Source organism: Sus scrofa, chromosome 18 (genome assembly GCF_054392235.1).
Source record: "Sus scrofa isolate SSC_HxYL_T2T_F1_AM1 chromosome 18, Sscrofa_HxYL_maternal_Yorkshire_Landrace_v2.0, whole genome shotgun sequence".
Taxonomy (NCBI): Eukaryota; Metazoa; Chordata; class Mammalia; order Artiodactyla; family Suidae; genus Sus; species Sus scrofa.
The window spans coordinates 38,536,818-38,554,442 of NC_139400.1; the positions used below are offsets into that span (position 1 = coordinate 38,536,818).

Here is a 17,625-nt window from a genome sequence, read left to right on the forward strand (position 1 = left end):
ATCTAGAAAAGTTGGGATTATGTCAGGTGTCAAGATTGAACAATTCAGTCTTAGTGATAACCCTTAGAGGAACTTAGGCCCATGAGGCCCCCTTGGGAGAAGTGAACAAGTATGATTATAGCAGCACCACTGGCACCTCATGTACCCATCAAGAGGCAACTGGAGGAATTGTATGTTTAAACGATGAACTAATATATAGGGAAAATGAATGCATGATAACTGTATTCAATAATCTGGATGAATCAAGTAATGTTAAAGAGAAAAAAATCAAGTGTCAGAATCATCCATTTCACATAACACTTTTTTTTTTCTTAAAAGAGATGTAAAAATGCTAACATGATTATTACTATTTTCTCCTTGGGTGTTTGTTTTATCTAAATTTCTTTTGAAAAGACAAGAAGTGATAAATACAAAATTTAAGAGAATGGTTACCTCAAATGGGTGGAGAGGAACAGGTGATGGCAAAGAGAAGGAACAAATGTATAGTTCTGGGTTTTTATTGCTGTCCTACTTCTTTGATTAGGTGATGAATTCACAGGTGCTAGTTAATGATAACTAATAACAAAGTAGGTAAAACCAAAGCAAAGAGAACAACACAGAGACAATAGTGACACTGGACTGTGATTATGTCTATGCCTATAGCTGAGTACCTGAAGTAAACAATGATTTAAAAAATGTATTTTGCTTAAGAATACAGTTATAGTTAAGATAATTTGATAGTGTTTAATGTTTGTAGATAATACTTTTGAGAAGTTTGGCTGTAAAAGAAAGAGAAAATGGTTGCTGATTAGAGGATAATCTGGGGTCAAGGGAGGGAAGTTGGTTTTTTTAATCATTTTATTTATTTTTATTTTTTTATTTCCCCAATACCTTTTTTTTTTCTGCTGTATAGCATAGTGACCCAGTTACACATAATGTATACATTCTTTTTTCTCAAATTATCATGCTCCATCATAAGTGACTAGACATGGTTCCCAGTGCTGCACAGCAGGATCTCATTGCTAATCCATTCCAAAGGCAATAGTCTGCATCTATTAACCCCAAGCTCCCAATGTGAACTAATCAAACTGACAAGCTTTTGCACAGCAAAGGAAACCAAAAAGAAAACAAAAAGACAACTTACGGAATGGGAGAAAATAATTTCAAATGATGCAACTGACAAGGGCCTAATCTCTAAAACATACAAACAACTTATACAACTCAACAGCAAAAAAGCCAACAACCCAATTGAAAAATGGGCAAAAGACCTGAATAGATGTGTCTCCAAGGAAGATGTATGGATGGCCAACAAACACATGAAAAAATGCTCAGCATCCCTGATTATTAGAGAAATGCAAATCAAAACTACCACTAGATACCACCTCACTCCAGTAAGAATGGCTGTCATTAAAAAGTCTACAAATAACAAATGCTGGAGGGGGTGTGGAGAAAAGGGAACCCTCCTGCATTGTTGGTGGGAATGTAAGCTGGTACAACAACTGTGGAGAACAGTATGGAGGTACCTTAGCAAACTATATATAGAACTACCATATGACCCAGCAACCCGACTCTTGGGCATATATCCAGAAAAAACTTTTTTTTTTTAAATTGATGTTTGTAGGCTGATAGGAACAGTCCAGAACACAGGGAATGATTGATGGTAAAGGAATGAGAAGAGATGGCCAAGGAGCAAAGGTCTTTCTTGGGAAAATAAAAAGAATGAGATTTAGAACATATGTGGAGGGAATAGCTTTTGGTAGGAATGGGGAGTCTTCCTCTGTTTTAGCATAAGGAGAAGAGAAGATGGAAACAAATATAAATAGATTTGCTGGGCATTGTCGGAAGAGGAGATAGAGTTTACATTGATGGCTTCAGTAAGTTGACTGATTAATAGCACCTAGAGAAATTCATTTTTGCTCAAGCCTCTGGCAAACTTGAAAATGAAAATCAAAATCAAGTAAATGAATGGGTTCCTAGAGGGAAAAAGCTAGAAGTGTTTGGCATCTTAATGGCAAAATGGTTCTATCAGTTACCTGTATCCAATCTGATTTCATAACATTACTGAGATTTTGTATGAATAAATATAACTATTACGGTTCATTTCAAAAAGTTTGTGTTTCTTTCCATCACTGAACCCTCTGTTCTGGAGTCTGTACATCAACTTGTCACTCAATCATTTTATGATCATTTTATGATTATGAACACTTTTTATTTCATGAAAACTTATTTAAATAAAATTTGATAAATTTGTGAGAAAAATTCAATTTTATATCTTAGATATAAAAATGATTTAATTTGCATTTTAATTGGCAACATATTGTTGACCATTACTTGTTTTCAGTATAGGCACAACTTGCTTTCTAAGGCTTTTGGCATTATCACTAACTCTAAGGTTTGGTGCCAGGGATAAGCTCCCAGACTCTGGAGCCAGGCTCTATGTCCATTAATGGATGCGTGACCTTGCACAAGTTACTTGATGCCTCTGTGCCTAAATTTCCTAATCTGTAAAGCTGAATGATGATGACAGTACATATCACACAGAGTTATTGGGAGGATTAGGTGAACTAAATAATGCCTGACATGCAGAAATTATGTTTTATCCACTATTACCTAACTATTGCTAAAGTTTAGTCCAACTCTGTTCACATTACTTGGTTATTATGTATTTAAGGTTGCATGAAATGATTCTGTAAGCTAACAGGAACTGAAGACTTCATGAAAAGTAGGAAGGCTTAGAGCTCAGAAACCACACAGAATAGGATAGAGGAGTGAAAGGATCAGGGCTTTGATGTCAGACACAGCTGGGTTAAATAAGAGCTCTGATGCTTATTAGCTGTATGAACTAGTGATTCACTAAAACTAAACCTTATTTGTGAAAAGAGGACATCAATACCATTTTGAAATCTTGTGTCAGTGACATAATGCCTATAAGGTGTCTCATGGGCACTTAGAAATAATTAAATTATTTGAATCACCCTCCAACATTTTGTTTTCTTTTTTTTAAGGCCGCACCTGAGGCATATGGAAGTTCTTGAGCTAGGGGTTGCATCAGAACTGCAGCTGCCGACCTACGCCATAGCCACAGCAACACCAGATCCGAGCCGCCTCTGCAACCTAAGGCACAGCTTGTGGCAACCCCAGATTCTTAACCCACTGAGTGAAGCCCAGGATCAAAGCCACATCCTCACGGACACTGTGTTGGGTTCTCGATCCACTGAGCCACAGTGGGAACTTCTCTACCATGTTTTTAAGAGATAAAAGTAGCAGCATATCTTACATGCAATTTTTAACTTTACTTTTAAAGTTAACATTATATCATGAACATATTTCCATGTCATTAAATATTCTAGTACATAAAAATATTTAAAAGCTAACAGAGCCTATTAAATGTATATACTATAATTTATTCAACCAAATTTTTTCCTATTTCTGAATATTTATGGTGTTTGTGACATTTCCAACTATTGACAATCAACTAATGAACATGTATGATTAACCTTTGGTATACCTCAGTTATATTTTTTGTGTTTTTTGTCTTTTTTGAGGCCGCATAAATGGCATGAGGAGGTTCCCAGGCTAGGGGTCTAACGGGAGCTGTTGCCGCAGTCTACGCCAGAGCCACAGCATCGCCAGATTCAAGTCACGTCTGTGACTTACCCCACAGCTTACAGCAATGCTGGATCCTTAACCCATTGAGCAAGGCCAGGGACTGAACCTGCAACCTCATGGTTCTTAGTCGGATTCGTTTCCGCTGCACCACAACAGGAACTCCATACCTCAGTTATTTTTATTTATTAGTAAATGAAATTATTGGTTCAATCATATGTACATTTAAGTGTCGTCCAGAAGACTTACTAGTTACACTTATAAGAAAGCAATGGATGAATGTGCTTGCTTCCCTGCACCCTCACCAACTTAGATATGATTTTTACTTCTGGTGCTGCAAACAGGCAAAAATGGTACCTCATTGCTTTGATTTTTTTAATCTTTTACTATTAAATTTTTTATTTTATTGCTGTACACTTCTTTTTGTGAATTATCTTTTTATAGCTTACCTATTTTTCTATTGGCATGTTCACCTTTTTCTAGATTTATAAAATTCCTCTATAATTTAGGAATGTTATAATTCTTTGCATTTTATATATATATACATATATATATCTCAAATGTTTTCTTTTAGTGCACTTTATCATGTTTTGTATTTGTTTCTACTGTTTTTGATATATAGAAATATAATATTTTAATGTATTTATCATACTCATAATCTTTTATGGTTTCATCCTTTTATCTAATGTTAGGGTGTCTTTCTCTAGCCCTCCCCTCCTCTCTCAATTTTATAAATATGGATTATAATTTAAAAACCAGAACATTTGTAATAAAACATTTTAAAACCAGAACATTTAAATATAAGCACCTATATTAGAGAAGGTATGTCAGCTATTCAGATGTAGTCCCATTCCACTAAGTTGTTGTGTATTATTATATAACTAACATTTATGACATGTGTGAAGCATGAAGTTGTTTATTGACAATGAAGAATAAAAGTTGTCTGAAGCCATGTAGTTATTCGTGTAGGAAATATTTCTGTATTGTGTGAGTGAGCCAAAGTGTAAATATGTAAAATCTTGATTTTGTTAATATGCATTCATTTAGAAAACTCAAAATGCATTCATTTAGAAACTCAAATAATAAAGCCAATAGAAAGATAATCCTTTTTTTATGAGTTAGAGTTGATGTACAGTATTATATCAGTTACTTATAGGTGTACAATATGGTGACTCCAATTTAAAAGTTCATACTTCATTTATAATTATTATAAAATACTGGCTATATTTTCTGTGTTGTACACTATATATTTGTAGCTTATTTCATACATTATAAATTTTTACTTCTTAATGCTCTATGTCTATATTGCCCCTCCCCCTTCCCTCTCACCACTGGTAATCAGTAGTTTGTTCTCTATATCTGTAAGTCTGCTTCTTTTTTGTTGTATTTACTACTCTGTTGTATTTTTTAGATTCCATATATAAGTGATATCATAAGTATTAGTATTTCTCTGTCTGACTTACTTCACTTAGCATAATACTCTCCAGGTCCATTCGTGTTGTTGAAAATGGCAAAATGTCATTCTTTTTCATGGCTTAGTAGTATTCCATTATATACTTACAATTGCTAAGATAATGGAAGCAACTTAAATGTTCATCAACAGATAAATGGATAAAGAGGACGTGGGGTGTGTGTGTTTTATCATATACAATACAATATATAATATGTATAATATATATAATGTATTTCTTTATCCATTCATCTGTTAATGGTTATTTAGGTTGCTTCCATATCTTGACAATTGTAAATAATGTTGCTGTGAGCATTGGGGTGTGTGTATTGTTTCAAATTAGCGTTTCTTTTTTTTTTCTTTTTTTGGCTTTATACCCAGGAGTGGAATTTCTGGGTCATATGATAGTTCTGTTTTTAGTTTTTTTGATAAATCTCCATACCATTTTCCACAGTGGCTGTACCAATTTACATTCCCATCAACAATGTACAAGGGTTCCCTTTTCTCCATATCCTCATCAGCATTTATTATTTTTGTTCTTTTTTGATGATAACTGTTGTGACAGGTATAAAGTGATATCTCATTGTGGTTTTAATTTGCTTTTCTCTGATAATTAATGATGTTGGGCATCTTTTCATGTTCCTGTTGGTCCCCTGTATGTCATCTTTGGAAAAATGTTTTTTTCTGTCTTTTGCCCATTTTTAAATTGGGTGTTTGTTTTTTTGATGTTGAGTGGTATGAGCTATTTATATATTTTGGATATTAACCTCTATCAGGCACATCATCTGCAAATATTTCCTCTCATTCAGTGGATGGTCTTTTTTTTTTTTTTTTTTTTTTTTTTGGTGGTTTCTTTTGTTACACAAAAGCTTTTCTTTAAAGTTACTTCACTGATTCTGCTTGAATTAGGAGCATTACTTTGGCCAAGATCTTACATCCTGCCATGGTCAAAGCCATATCTCCACACTGCATACTAGATTTGAATTTGCTGGGTAAACACAAATACCAGACTGAGTTACTAAATAAGCAGACTCAGTCCTTGCTTGAGCGCCCAGTAAAGAGCAAGACTCTGTAAGCTACATGAAAGGAATTTTAGGGTGAGAGAAATTAGAAGATTCCCTTTGCAAAATTTTGTTTGGAAGCTGTAATTTTCTGTGTCAGCTTGACTAGAGTGTGTAGATATTTAGTCAGACATTTTTCAGGGTGTTACCACAAGGATGGTCTTAGATGGGATTAACATTTAAATTGGTAGACTGAGTAAAGCAGATTGCCCTGTCTAATGTGGTGGGCCTCATCCAATCAACTGAAGGACTGAATAAAAAAAAAGGCTGATCCTTTCCTGAGTAAGAGAGAATTCCCCCTGCCTGACTTCCTTTGAACTGGAACATTGGTTTTGTCCTGCCTTTGATCTCAAACTGAAACATCAGCTTTTCCTGGATCTCAAGCCTACCAGCTTTTGGACTGACTGTAACTACACCAATGGCTCTCCCAGGTCTCCAGCTTGTTGCCTTAGCCTGCAGACCTTAAGACTTGTTAGCCTCCTTCTCTCTGTCTCTCTCTCTCTATATATATATATGTATACTTATATATTCATATATATGTATATTTCATATGTATATTTCCTATTGGTCCTATTTCTCTGGAGAACCCTGACTGCTATAGAAGCTCTGAATGTAAACCTAGCCAAGGCCAAAATAAATTGTTTCTGAAATGTGAGTCTTAAAAAAATTCCCAGTTATGAAGTGGCAAAAAATCAGGGCATTACCCCCTACCTGCATGTGTCATTTACTAATGGAGAAAATTAATATCTATCACACAAAGTTGCTGTGGCCTCAAATTAGATGACACACAATAAAACATTGAGTAAACTGCTAAACAAATATTTCTTATTAATTATAACTTTTATCTGAAGTAACTCATGAATGGTGATGTTCTTGGAAGAAAGATCCCAACTAAATGACTTTGTAATAGTTGAGAAGTGAAAGACTACTACTCCCCAAAACACACAGCAGACATGTACACACACTGTATACAAGCTTATTACATACACATATACACATCAACATGTACACATCTGTTTTGGGGGAAAATAATAAAGCTGACTGTTGAACTGTTAAACATTTTTATTGTGCAGACTTATGACTTTACAAGACATGCAGGATAAAAAAGTGTAAAATATATCAGTAAGCATATAAAATTTCAGCAATCTTTTGGACCAGCACTTGATTTGCACAAGGGACTAAGCATCTATATAGAACAGACATGTCTTGGGATACACAGTTTACAGATTGAATAACAAAGTAATTCCCAAGTGATTTTCCTCATATAAAGATAAAAATATCTTTACACTTAAAAATTATGCAGTATAGTACATTTTCAGTTATGTACACAGTTTAAAAGTAAAACTATGTCCATGCCAGTGTCTGTTTTAAATGCAAAAAAAAAAAACCTAAGTAGGTAACAGGTTGGCAATTAAAGTGTCAGGAAAATTGGAAGAGGCAAAAGAAAAAAAAATCAAGCAGGGTTCCAACAGGTGTATGAAAATAAAAATAAAAGCATAACTGAAGGTTAAAAATAAAGTCCCCCAGGGAAGAATCTTAATATGAGCAGGAGGAATAAAAAGCTTTTGGATGTACCAGGCAGCTTTCTGTATGACTCAGGTTTACAGGTAAAATTCCTCAGTTTGAGTTCAGAAGAATTTGAATTTATTCCAGCAAAATTACTTCAATCTTTCGTTACTGCCTCCTCCCCCATCTTCTCTCTCAGTCAAGTGATGCTTGGATTAGATCCACAGCCCTGGCAGGGGGAGGGGCCCTGTGTCACAGCATAACAGACAGTTGCAAGTGCTTTACTTTGAAGGGGTCACATTTGCAACAACTCTGACAGTCTCACACAATGGCCTCCATTTTATGAGCCCTTCCCTGGAGGCCCACTGATCAGCTGAAAAGGGAACACAATGTTCAGCCACTAAACCACCCTGGTGATGGATTAGTTTGGAGTCAGGAAAGCGTGATTATTCTTGAAAATAAACGAAGCTGAATAGACATGCTGACCTCATTCAGCTGGTGAGAGGCAGGAAAAGTTGGCTTCCACTCCTGCCAGCCCAGAGAGGGCTTGACCCCATTTATCCACCTTAATTCATTTCATGGCGCTGATGTGGACCATTCTCAATATGGATTAAGATGTTGTGTGATCAAGTGCAGACATGAACTTCATCTCATTCTGTATCTGAGAGTCAAAGACAAGTGTGAAGAACTAGGTGATGGATTGTTCTAATTTTGGTCTTTAGGGAGGCTGCTGACCTAATGAAAGTTGGTGAGTTGGACCCTATTTGAAAAGGAAAACCTGAAGAACAGGAAGGCACTTAGGTGTCATCACTGATATAACAAATACTTGGGCATAGAAAGTAATCACAGGTTAAAATTTCAAGAGAGTAAGGCATTAGTCATATGTGCAGATTATACTTACTAACTTGATATTTGATCCTATTGGATCATTAAAGTGAATGGCAGCAATTCGTTAACACTTCAGAGGGAAGAGTTTGCTTAAAACTGCCCACAGACCTGTACATTCAATGGCCATAGCCTGGAATTCTTCCCTTACCATAAAATGATCAACATTTTAGAATAGGCAGTTGAGGTGGTTCTTTTATTTTTTTTTTTCTTCTCAGTTCTTCATATTTCCCTCAAATTATCTTTCAACAGTAGGTTCATATCTCAGCCAATAAAACAATGATCCAAATGTAAGGAAAATATTTTAAGTGACTTTTAAAAATTCACCACCCCAAATATAGATGAATTAGCTCAGAAGAGACAAATAGTAGTTATGAAAACTGAGCATGATTTCTTTGTTCTGAATCAATAAAATTCATTCATATAGTGTTGCTGTACTGGCAAATTGAAACTCGAAATTGGCACCAAGAAAATTAAAAGGGACAAAGAAGAATTGGGTATACTTATACCCTTGAAATGTCACTTATATTTCTTTCTGCATGTTGATGCGGATATTGCTGAATATTTTGCCAATAGCCTCAAAGAGCGGGTCACAGAAGGTGTGGACGTAGATGGAATAGACACGGCTGATGCACTGAATCTCAATCAGGAAACTCTTAATGCAGGGTACAACGGCCCAGATGTGCAGGAAGGAGAGAATGGCAAAGTAAATGCCCCAGATGAGCGCCATTGGGATGCCAAAGAGGGCAGACAGCAAACGGTAAAACCAGTACTTCGTCACAGTGAAGGTGGTGAAGCTGGCCTTCCAGATGCCATCGAAACTGTGTGTCCCTTCTGGTTCTGCAATCACATCTTCAAAATCAATCTAAAAGGAAAAAGTAACAGACATGAGCTTGAAATCAAAGAAAAAAGAGAAAAGAGCATTTCTACATATGCACGAATATACTTTTGCTTTTATGTACAGGTTCTGTGTGAGTGCTCAAAGGTATCCAGCAGCATCAGCATCATTTGGAATTTGCGGGAAATGCAGAGATTTGGGCCTCACCTGGACTTTGTTGCATCTCTAGGGGTGGAGTCAAGGATAATTTCTAATATGTTCTCCAGGTGTTTCTTTGCATTGTGAAAGGCTGAGAACTTCTGCTCTAGGGGAAACTATGGATATGATAAGATTCCTGCTTTCAAGTAAAACCTAGCATCATGGATAAGTATATGAAGCACTCAGAAAGAAGTAAATGACTTGACCTAAGTTAATTGTACTCCAAGACAACTCTACACACAATGTTAACCAGTAATGAGGTCATAACTGGGTTTCAACTCTTCAAACACTCAGCTGGTAGAATATATTTGGAAATTAGATCATTGTGAGCTCTGAGGATTCAAGAAGTCTTCATGGCGTGATGGGACCTGAGCAGAGATTGGAAAATGGGATATGATTTGGAAAGGAAGGAAGAAGTGATCTTGGAAATGCTGTGAGGAAGGCCCCAGGAATAAGGAAGAATGAAACAGTGAGTGTCCCAGACAGGTAGACCTGTGTGGCCATGTCTGGAAAGAGAGGTTGAGGACAGGCTTAATTTTATTTTAATACAGTGGGAGTCTATCGAAGATGATGTAGCAGAAGAACACTGCCATAATCAATGTAGTCATTTATCAACATGAATTTGAGAGCAGTGTGCAGGCTGGGAGAAAGGGAAAAGAGATTCTAGGTAGAGAGACTCTTGATGTAGCCCAAGTTTGAGATGGTAGGACCCAAACTGGAATAGTGGCCACGAAAAAGAAAAAAGAAAAGGGAAAAAACAAAGAATTTTGGGGATGTTAAAGGAGGAATCCATAGGACTTGGTTACTTCAAGGATAGGGAAGGAGAAAAGCCTAAGGTGGACTTTGGGCTTCATATTTGCCTGCTAAGGAGAACAGAGGTGATATTAACAGCAAGAAGAAAATTAAGAAGGCAGTTTAAAAAATGCTAAGAGAGAGCACTTCATTTTTTAACTGACCAAAGTTTTGAATAGGACAGATGCAAATACCAGTGGTCCACACCTGTAGTAATTCCCTTTGGTGGACTAGGAAGTAATCAAATGAGTGTGCGGTCACATACCACTTAACTTTTACCAAGTGCTTTTTTATGCATTGTCTCCATGTGATCTGGGGTTTTAATCTACCTGGGAAGGAAGGTTATAATTTTACAAAAGAAGATACATAGGTTCAGAGGTGAAGGTGACTTGCTAAAGTCAAACACAAAGCATTGGTGAAGACAGAATGAAAACTTGGCCCCTTTTGCAATAGCAGTCTCTCCCACAGTATATGTTCATCTAAGCAATTCATTTTCAGGATCTTTTATCTCTCTGGAAGGATAATATAGACAAAACTGAAGCATAGGATAAAATAAATTACCACTGGAAGAGTAGGACGGAGCCATCTTAACTGCTTGGCAGTGGCGGCTATATGAAGGGATCTAATGTGGTTTGAAATCCAAGCAAGTTGATGACTACTAGCTGCAATCTAGCCAAACTCAAGATTAGAGAATGAGGACTTGGGTGACTCCACTGCAGCCTCTCAGTGCCAAGGAGCCACTTTTGAGTCAACATAATAAAACTCCTTTTGGAAAAAGAACATGATGCTTACCAGTAGCTAAAGTTTATTTTCTAGAACGCTCTGTTTCTTGATGTGTTGTCCTAAGAGTACGTTATATGTAAAAATAGTATATCCACAATTATCTAAATGAAGTTAAATAAATTAATTGTGGTTCTAAAGTTTTCTTTCCCTGTGTAGATATAGACTGAGAAGTAAACGTTTGCTTGGATGTTTTAAAAGGTTGTACTACATATGTGGCAAGTCAGATCATTCTTTAATGAAATTTCTATGCCATATACTTGTCTACTATGGGATTTTGCTCTGATACTGAATTTTCCAAAGGGTCTTCAAAATAAAGACCCTTGGGTTTCCTTCATTCAACTGAAAGGTACTCAGAGAATTTTATGTTTTTAAAGAGAACTTTATTTTGTAAGAGTATTTGGTAAAGTTAAAAATGAATGCACCAGAACAGGTGTTCTTAATCTGAGCCAAAGGATGGGCAGTGGTGGTCCATGAATGCCCTGATATGGGTATATACATTTGTAGTGTACAGTAGAAGAGTGTCCATTACTTTCATTAGGAAGTAAAAAGTCTATCACCAAAGGAGATTGGTAAGCACTTTATAGGAGCAAGGGATTCCTATTTCTTTGCAGAATGGACTTTAAGCATGTCTACCTTGAGATTCTTTCTTAAGAGAAAGGAGAGTTACTAACATTTGTTGACTGGCTATTATGATCAAACACTGTTTCTTGTTTAATTCACAGCAACTCTGTAATTTATTATTTCCATTTCATAGAAACAATGTGAGGTTTAAAAATCTTAATAAATTGTCCACGTAAATAAGAGGTAGATTTGAAGTGCCAATCTAGTTTGATTAGATTGACTCTTACTTCAATTCCACATTGCTTAAAAATTTTTTTTTCAAATTTTCTCTGAGATGTTTATAATATTTCATAATTAAAAGTCACATTAACAAAAAAGAGTTTTACCGTATTTAACCATCTGGTAATTGTAAGAATTCCCACAGCATAGTTTCTGAACTCAGTGTTACAGTGAGGTCATACATATACACAAATGGTTTTTAGGATATATAAACATATGCATTTATGTAAGATTTTTGATAATAATTTTTCTAAACATAAATGTAAATGCTTTCTTTCAGTGATCGTATTGGAAATTCTTAAGCTTTATTTTAAGTTGCTTAGAAAATTTCAGAGTGGCTGCTTTCTCAGTGCTTTCCAGAAACAGCAGTGAGCATGATTTATCCTCAAATATCCAAGTGAATTTAGAGCAGGTCTCCCGGGGTGGAGAACGGCATGACAAAAATAACATGTTATATAAATATATTCAGTTAGTTGCTGCTTTAGTCTTGCGAATTTAATGTGGCTTAAAAGAATATTAAAAGTAGCGCCAATTAGACACAGCTGAGAAAAAGTAAGGCAGGTAAGGAAATACAATGAAACCAGAAATAATGTTTAATTTCTCACTACCGCCATTTCTGCAACAGTAATAGTAGTAGGTTTTGTGAGGAGTACAGGAGAAAATTTATGTAAAGTGCTTAGCATGAGGATAGAACATTGCCATGTAGTAAATGCTCAAAAAGCAGCATTGAAAAATTCCTTTCTCTGAGTAACTAAGCTTTTTAATAAGCAATTGCAATAAAAGTAACTATCAGCTGCAAAGTACATGGTGGCTGTGAATTCAAATCTCATCAGTGCTTCAAAAGAACTAACTTCCATCTGGGGTTATCTTTACCACAAACCTCTGAGACGCATGCCATTATTCTCATTTTACATATGAGGCTGCTGTGGAAGGTTAAGAAATTACCACAAGTCACACAGATGCTAAGTGGCAAAAGTGGAACTTGTCCTACTTAAGTCTGACTTCTTTTTGATTATGCATCCTTGGTACTATACATTCTTCTCATAGTCTTATTTGCTTAATTTTCACACAGATAGCTATGCTTCCTAAAACATTCACGTTTTGATTATTAAAAGAATTACTGTTGTTAATGTTTCCATTTTAAGTAAGGACATCTAGTAACTAGGATGTTTTGCATTTTTGGTACTGATTGTATTTTCATGGTCCTGCACAGTGTGTTCTCATAATCCTGGGCACCTAGCCAAGGACTTTCTTTCTAATTGGCAGATAAGGAAACTGAGGCACGATTTAGATCAGCCAGGCATTCTCAAGGTCCCAAGTGAATAAGTGGAAAAGCTGAAATTAGAACTCTAACTTCCTGATTCCCAGGCCTGGGTCCAGCCCTGTGCTCTGCACTTTTCCCCCAGGAACTTAATAGCTCTCTCTCCATGTTTTTTCTCTGCTTACCCCACTCATATCTCTGGGTCTCCTGTAAGTCTTTTCCTTTCTTTTAAGACATCAACTTGAAATGTACCTCTGCGTGAGGTTAGGAGGAATGTCCTTTTCTCGAGTTGAATATAGACATTTCTGTACATCTATCTAGGGTGAAGAAAACTGGAGGGATTATTTTGAAAAAAATTCTCATTATACATTTTTACATGTATTCACAATGCACTGAACCCAACAAAGTTCTGCCTGTAATCAGTCATTCCATTTAAAGGCAGTTTACAATTCCATCAATCAAAGCATAGTTGTTCTAGAAGATTCATAGTTATTTAAAGCTGAAAGTATCCATAAAGGAAAAGAGTTACATTTGAGATAAAGAACTGGTGGGCAATTGATGGGCAAGGCTGTTGGATGACTGGATCAAGGATACTTTCCTACTTAATGGCAGGCACAGCCTTTGAAACTCTCCTATTTCTCTTGTCTATTATCATCACACATCCTTAGTCATCTGGGTTCTACATTACATAGCCAATGCAAAAGGCAGCTAGGACTGTATATGAATTTGAACATCATTGAATGAATAATGGTGCCTGTTTCTGATGATCCTCGGTGTGCTTGTGGTTCACATGCATCATCAGTTTGGTTTATCCCTCATCAGAGTTGTCAGTGTGAAGTCCCATTTCCTCAAGGACATGCTCCTCTTACACCTCTATAAGAGGACAAGTCTTGCTCAGAGCAGAACTTTATCTGCTCACCTAGAGATGGAGTATATCATTAATTAGAGATTTGCATTTAAACAAATAAACACAAAAACCAAGATATGCAGGTGCCACTTAATTTCTTAGAATGGGATGCTTTTGATGAGGCTGGGCTGCTCCTCCAGGAACTGATTTTCAGTTCTGTAATCTGTGGAATAAGTTGCCCTTCTGGCAAGAATCATTATGTAGACCTCGAGATTAAAGGCATAAATATGCTTCAGTGATATTTCTGTGTCTTAATAGACGCTTTCTATAGAGTCAACAGTTTATATTAGTGGATTTTTATAAATGACATTAAATACTTCTGTGCAAAGTGTAAGTAGGATGATAAATTGACTATGACTTATGATGCTCTAATTTCAGAAACATAAGTTAACAAAAATCTACCAGCAGACATCAAGAAAAGCAATCCATTTTGTTGTGTTTTGATAATAGTTGGCTAATTCAATAAATCTTAGATTCCATCTTGTTAAATATATGTGATGGCAGTATTTTAAAAATATTTTATATGTACAGAGGATTAAAAAATATGCGGTCTTTTTTTGTATCAAAATGTAGACAATTTATTTCTGAATAAGGAATTTTCAAGAAGGAAACTTTTTTTTTTTTTCCGCTTTTTAGGGCTGCATTCATGGCACATGGAGGTTCCCAAACTAGGGGTCTAATCGGAGTTACAGCTGCCGGCCTACGCCACAGCTGCAGCAATGCCAGATCCAAGCCCTGTCTGCAACCCACACCACAGCTTATGGCAAAGCCAGATCCTTGACCCACTGAGTGAGGCCAGGGATCCAACCCGCAACCTCATAGTTCCTAGTCAGATTCGTTTCCACTGTGCCACAGCAGAAACTCCTATTTTTTTTTTTTTTTTTTAAGGCCACGCCTGCATCATATGGAAGTTCCCAGGCTAGTGATCAAATCTGAGCTACAGCTGCTGGCCTACACCACAGCTCACGGCAACACCTGATCCTTAACCCACTGAGCAAGGCCAGGGATTGAACCCATATCCTCATGGTTCCTAGTCGGGTTCATTAACCACTGAGCCATGAAGGGAACTCCTAAGAAGGAAATTTTAAGGTTCAATTGGAATTTAATAAATAATTATGCTTGCATATTCTGTTTCTATGGGAAAATATATTTTTAGATTCTTGTGAAAACTGTGAAAAAATTGTGAACTTGTGATTGTATTGGATATATGGAACACATAAATAATAATAAGCAAGATGTCTAGAGAAGACTTGTATGTTGCCTGCCCACCATCCCAGGACCACTTCTCTGCCAACAGAATCTTCATTTATTCAGGTCATAGAAATAATCCCTTAATCTCAGAGATAGTTATAGTTGGTTTAGGTTTGCCATGGTAATCTTAGTCTCCCTGGTGAGTAATTAGGTTAGAGTAAACATGTGACCTAGTTCTAGCCAATGAGATTTAAGTAGAAGACTGCAGGGCAAGTCTTTCAGTAAAGCTTTTACCTTCCTTATGAAAAGAAGCAGAGGCATATGGGGGTGGCTCTTTTACCCTTTCATCCTACTTAGAATGTGATGTGTTGCCTTAACATGGAGAAGTCATCTTGTGACCATGAAGTGACAGGCATAATTAAAAGGCCAAGAGAATAGAAGATGCCACTTTTGCAATTACCAAACTATTGAAACAATGCCAGTATCTCTCTGCTTCTTGACCTCTTCTTACACCCTTATTTCAAAGCCACAGCTATTCAGATTTTCAATTAGCTATGGCAGAAAACATTCTTAAATGATACAGTAATGAACACTCTTTCCTGTTGATTGGCATAGTAGATATACTCATTTAGAAACCTGAGTTCAATTAGTAACCTTAACATATCTTTCCAACACTCTTCTGTTCCCAGAATATGCTCTCTCACCTCTATCAGAAAATGTTTGCCTAGCATTAACATTTAGTTTTAGCAAAATGTAAGTAGGATGATAAATTAACTACGAAAAAAACAAATGAATGTATTCTGTGATAGGCAGTATCTAAGATGGCTCCCAATGATCCCTCTTCCTTAACTTCTTTGTATTTATGCCCTTGTGTAACACTCTCGCTTCGAGTGTGAGCTGGACTTGCTGATTTCCTTCTAAATAATAAAACATGGCAAAAGTGATGGGGCGGTTACTTCTGAGATTAAGATACAAAAGACCATGACATCATTTGCTTCCTTTATTACTTTCTTGTTTGCTTGCTCTGTTGGAAGCCAGCTGCCATGTTGTGAATTGCTCCATGGAGAAGTTTATGTGTAAGGAACTGAGGGAGGACTTTAGCCAATAGCCCTTGAGAAACTGAGTCCTCTCTCCAAGCCTGGGAGGAACTGAATCCCATCATTAGCCACATGAGTGAGCTTGGAAGTGGGTATTCTTCTAGTCGGACCTTGAAATGACACCAGCTCTGACACCTGGATTAGTTTGTGAAAGGCCCTGATCCAGAACCACTCAGCAAGTTACACTTGGGTTTCTGACACACTGTTAGAAGATAAGTAGTTGTTTTGAGCCACTAAGTTTTGGGGTCATTGGTTATGCAGCTATCGATAACTAATATAATTCCAACACAAGCCACCTTTATTTTGATGATCATTGTTTATTTTCTATTATATTGCTTTTTCTGTTATATATTTCAGATTTCATGCTTATAGGAAAATATATATGATGAATATGTATAAATATCCTGGAAATTGGTCCTGGAGCAAAGTCCAGAAATGTATGAGAAGGAAATATAGCATTTCCAACCCTCTACAATTCATATCAAACTTTTCAAATATTTGAAAAGTTTTAGGCTACTGATAGTGCTATCAGCTCATATCCCTAAAGTGCTTGGATTAATACCTGGATTTGTACCAAAGACTAAAAGCCAGCTCCATCTAGAAGACCCATCACCAAATTTGGACTTTGGAATATAATGTCCTGAAGGCACTATAGCATGAGGTAGTATAGCAAAGGAATCAACTAGAGGGAGGATGCTTGTTAAAATGCAGCTGCTCAGGCCCACTTCATTCTCAGATCATACGCATTGGGGTGGGGCCTGGGGAATTTTATGCAAAAGACAAAGCTAGAGAATGTCACATCCTTTGGAATTAGTGACAACTTCTTTTGTCCCTGACACTCTTTCCTTTCCATGCCTGGAAGCTCTAGTCCACTTCCTGCTTCTTTTTGGAAGCATCTCATGTGCTGGGTGGTATCTGGAAATTGGTGGATAATGAATGAATGGAAATTCTCTTGAAAAGCTTTTTCTGATTTAAACCTATAAATATTTATCATTGGCAAGGATAAATGACCTTTATTTATTATGAAAAACACAAAAACTGGCAATAGAAATCCTGATTTATTTTTCATGATTCTAAACCCAGTATAAACAAATGCATGTTTTAAAAATCAAATATATACTTCTAAAATCCTAATGCAAGAACCAAACCCAGACATACAGAAAGAAGGCTGAGACTCATTTCAAATTCCCCTTGGTGTTCTCACACCTATTTCCAACATGTTGAATGGTCT

The 17,625-nt window shown here is 36.4% G+C and overlaps 2 protein-coding genes across 7 annotated transcripts in view; one reads left to right on the top strand and one right to left on the bottom strand.

Moving 5' to 3' along the window:
* Positions 1 to 17,625, top strand: part of TFEC (transcription factor EC) — a 631,163-nt gene that overhangs the window by 99,682 nt on the left and 513,856 nt on the right. The gene's annotated exons all lie outside the window — the stretch shown is intronic.
* The window catches only part of CAV1 (caveolin 1), a 34,690-nt gene continuing 24,205 nt past the window's right edge, over positions 7,141 to 17,625 (bottom strand). For all 4 annotated transcript variants that reach the window (NM_001348935.2, NM_001348936.2, NM_001348937.2 and 1 more), the window contains 1 exon segment: positions 7,141 to 9,352. In NM_001348935.2, the coding sequence (NP_001335864.1) occupies positions 9,011 to 9,352 (342 nt within the window). In that variant the 3' untranslated portion in view covers positions 7,141 to 9,010.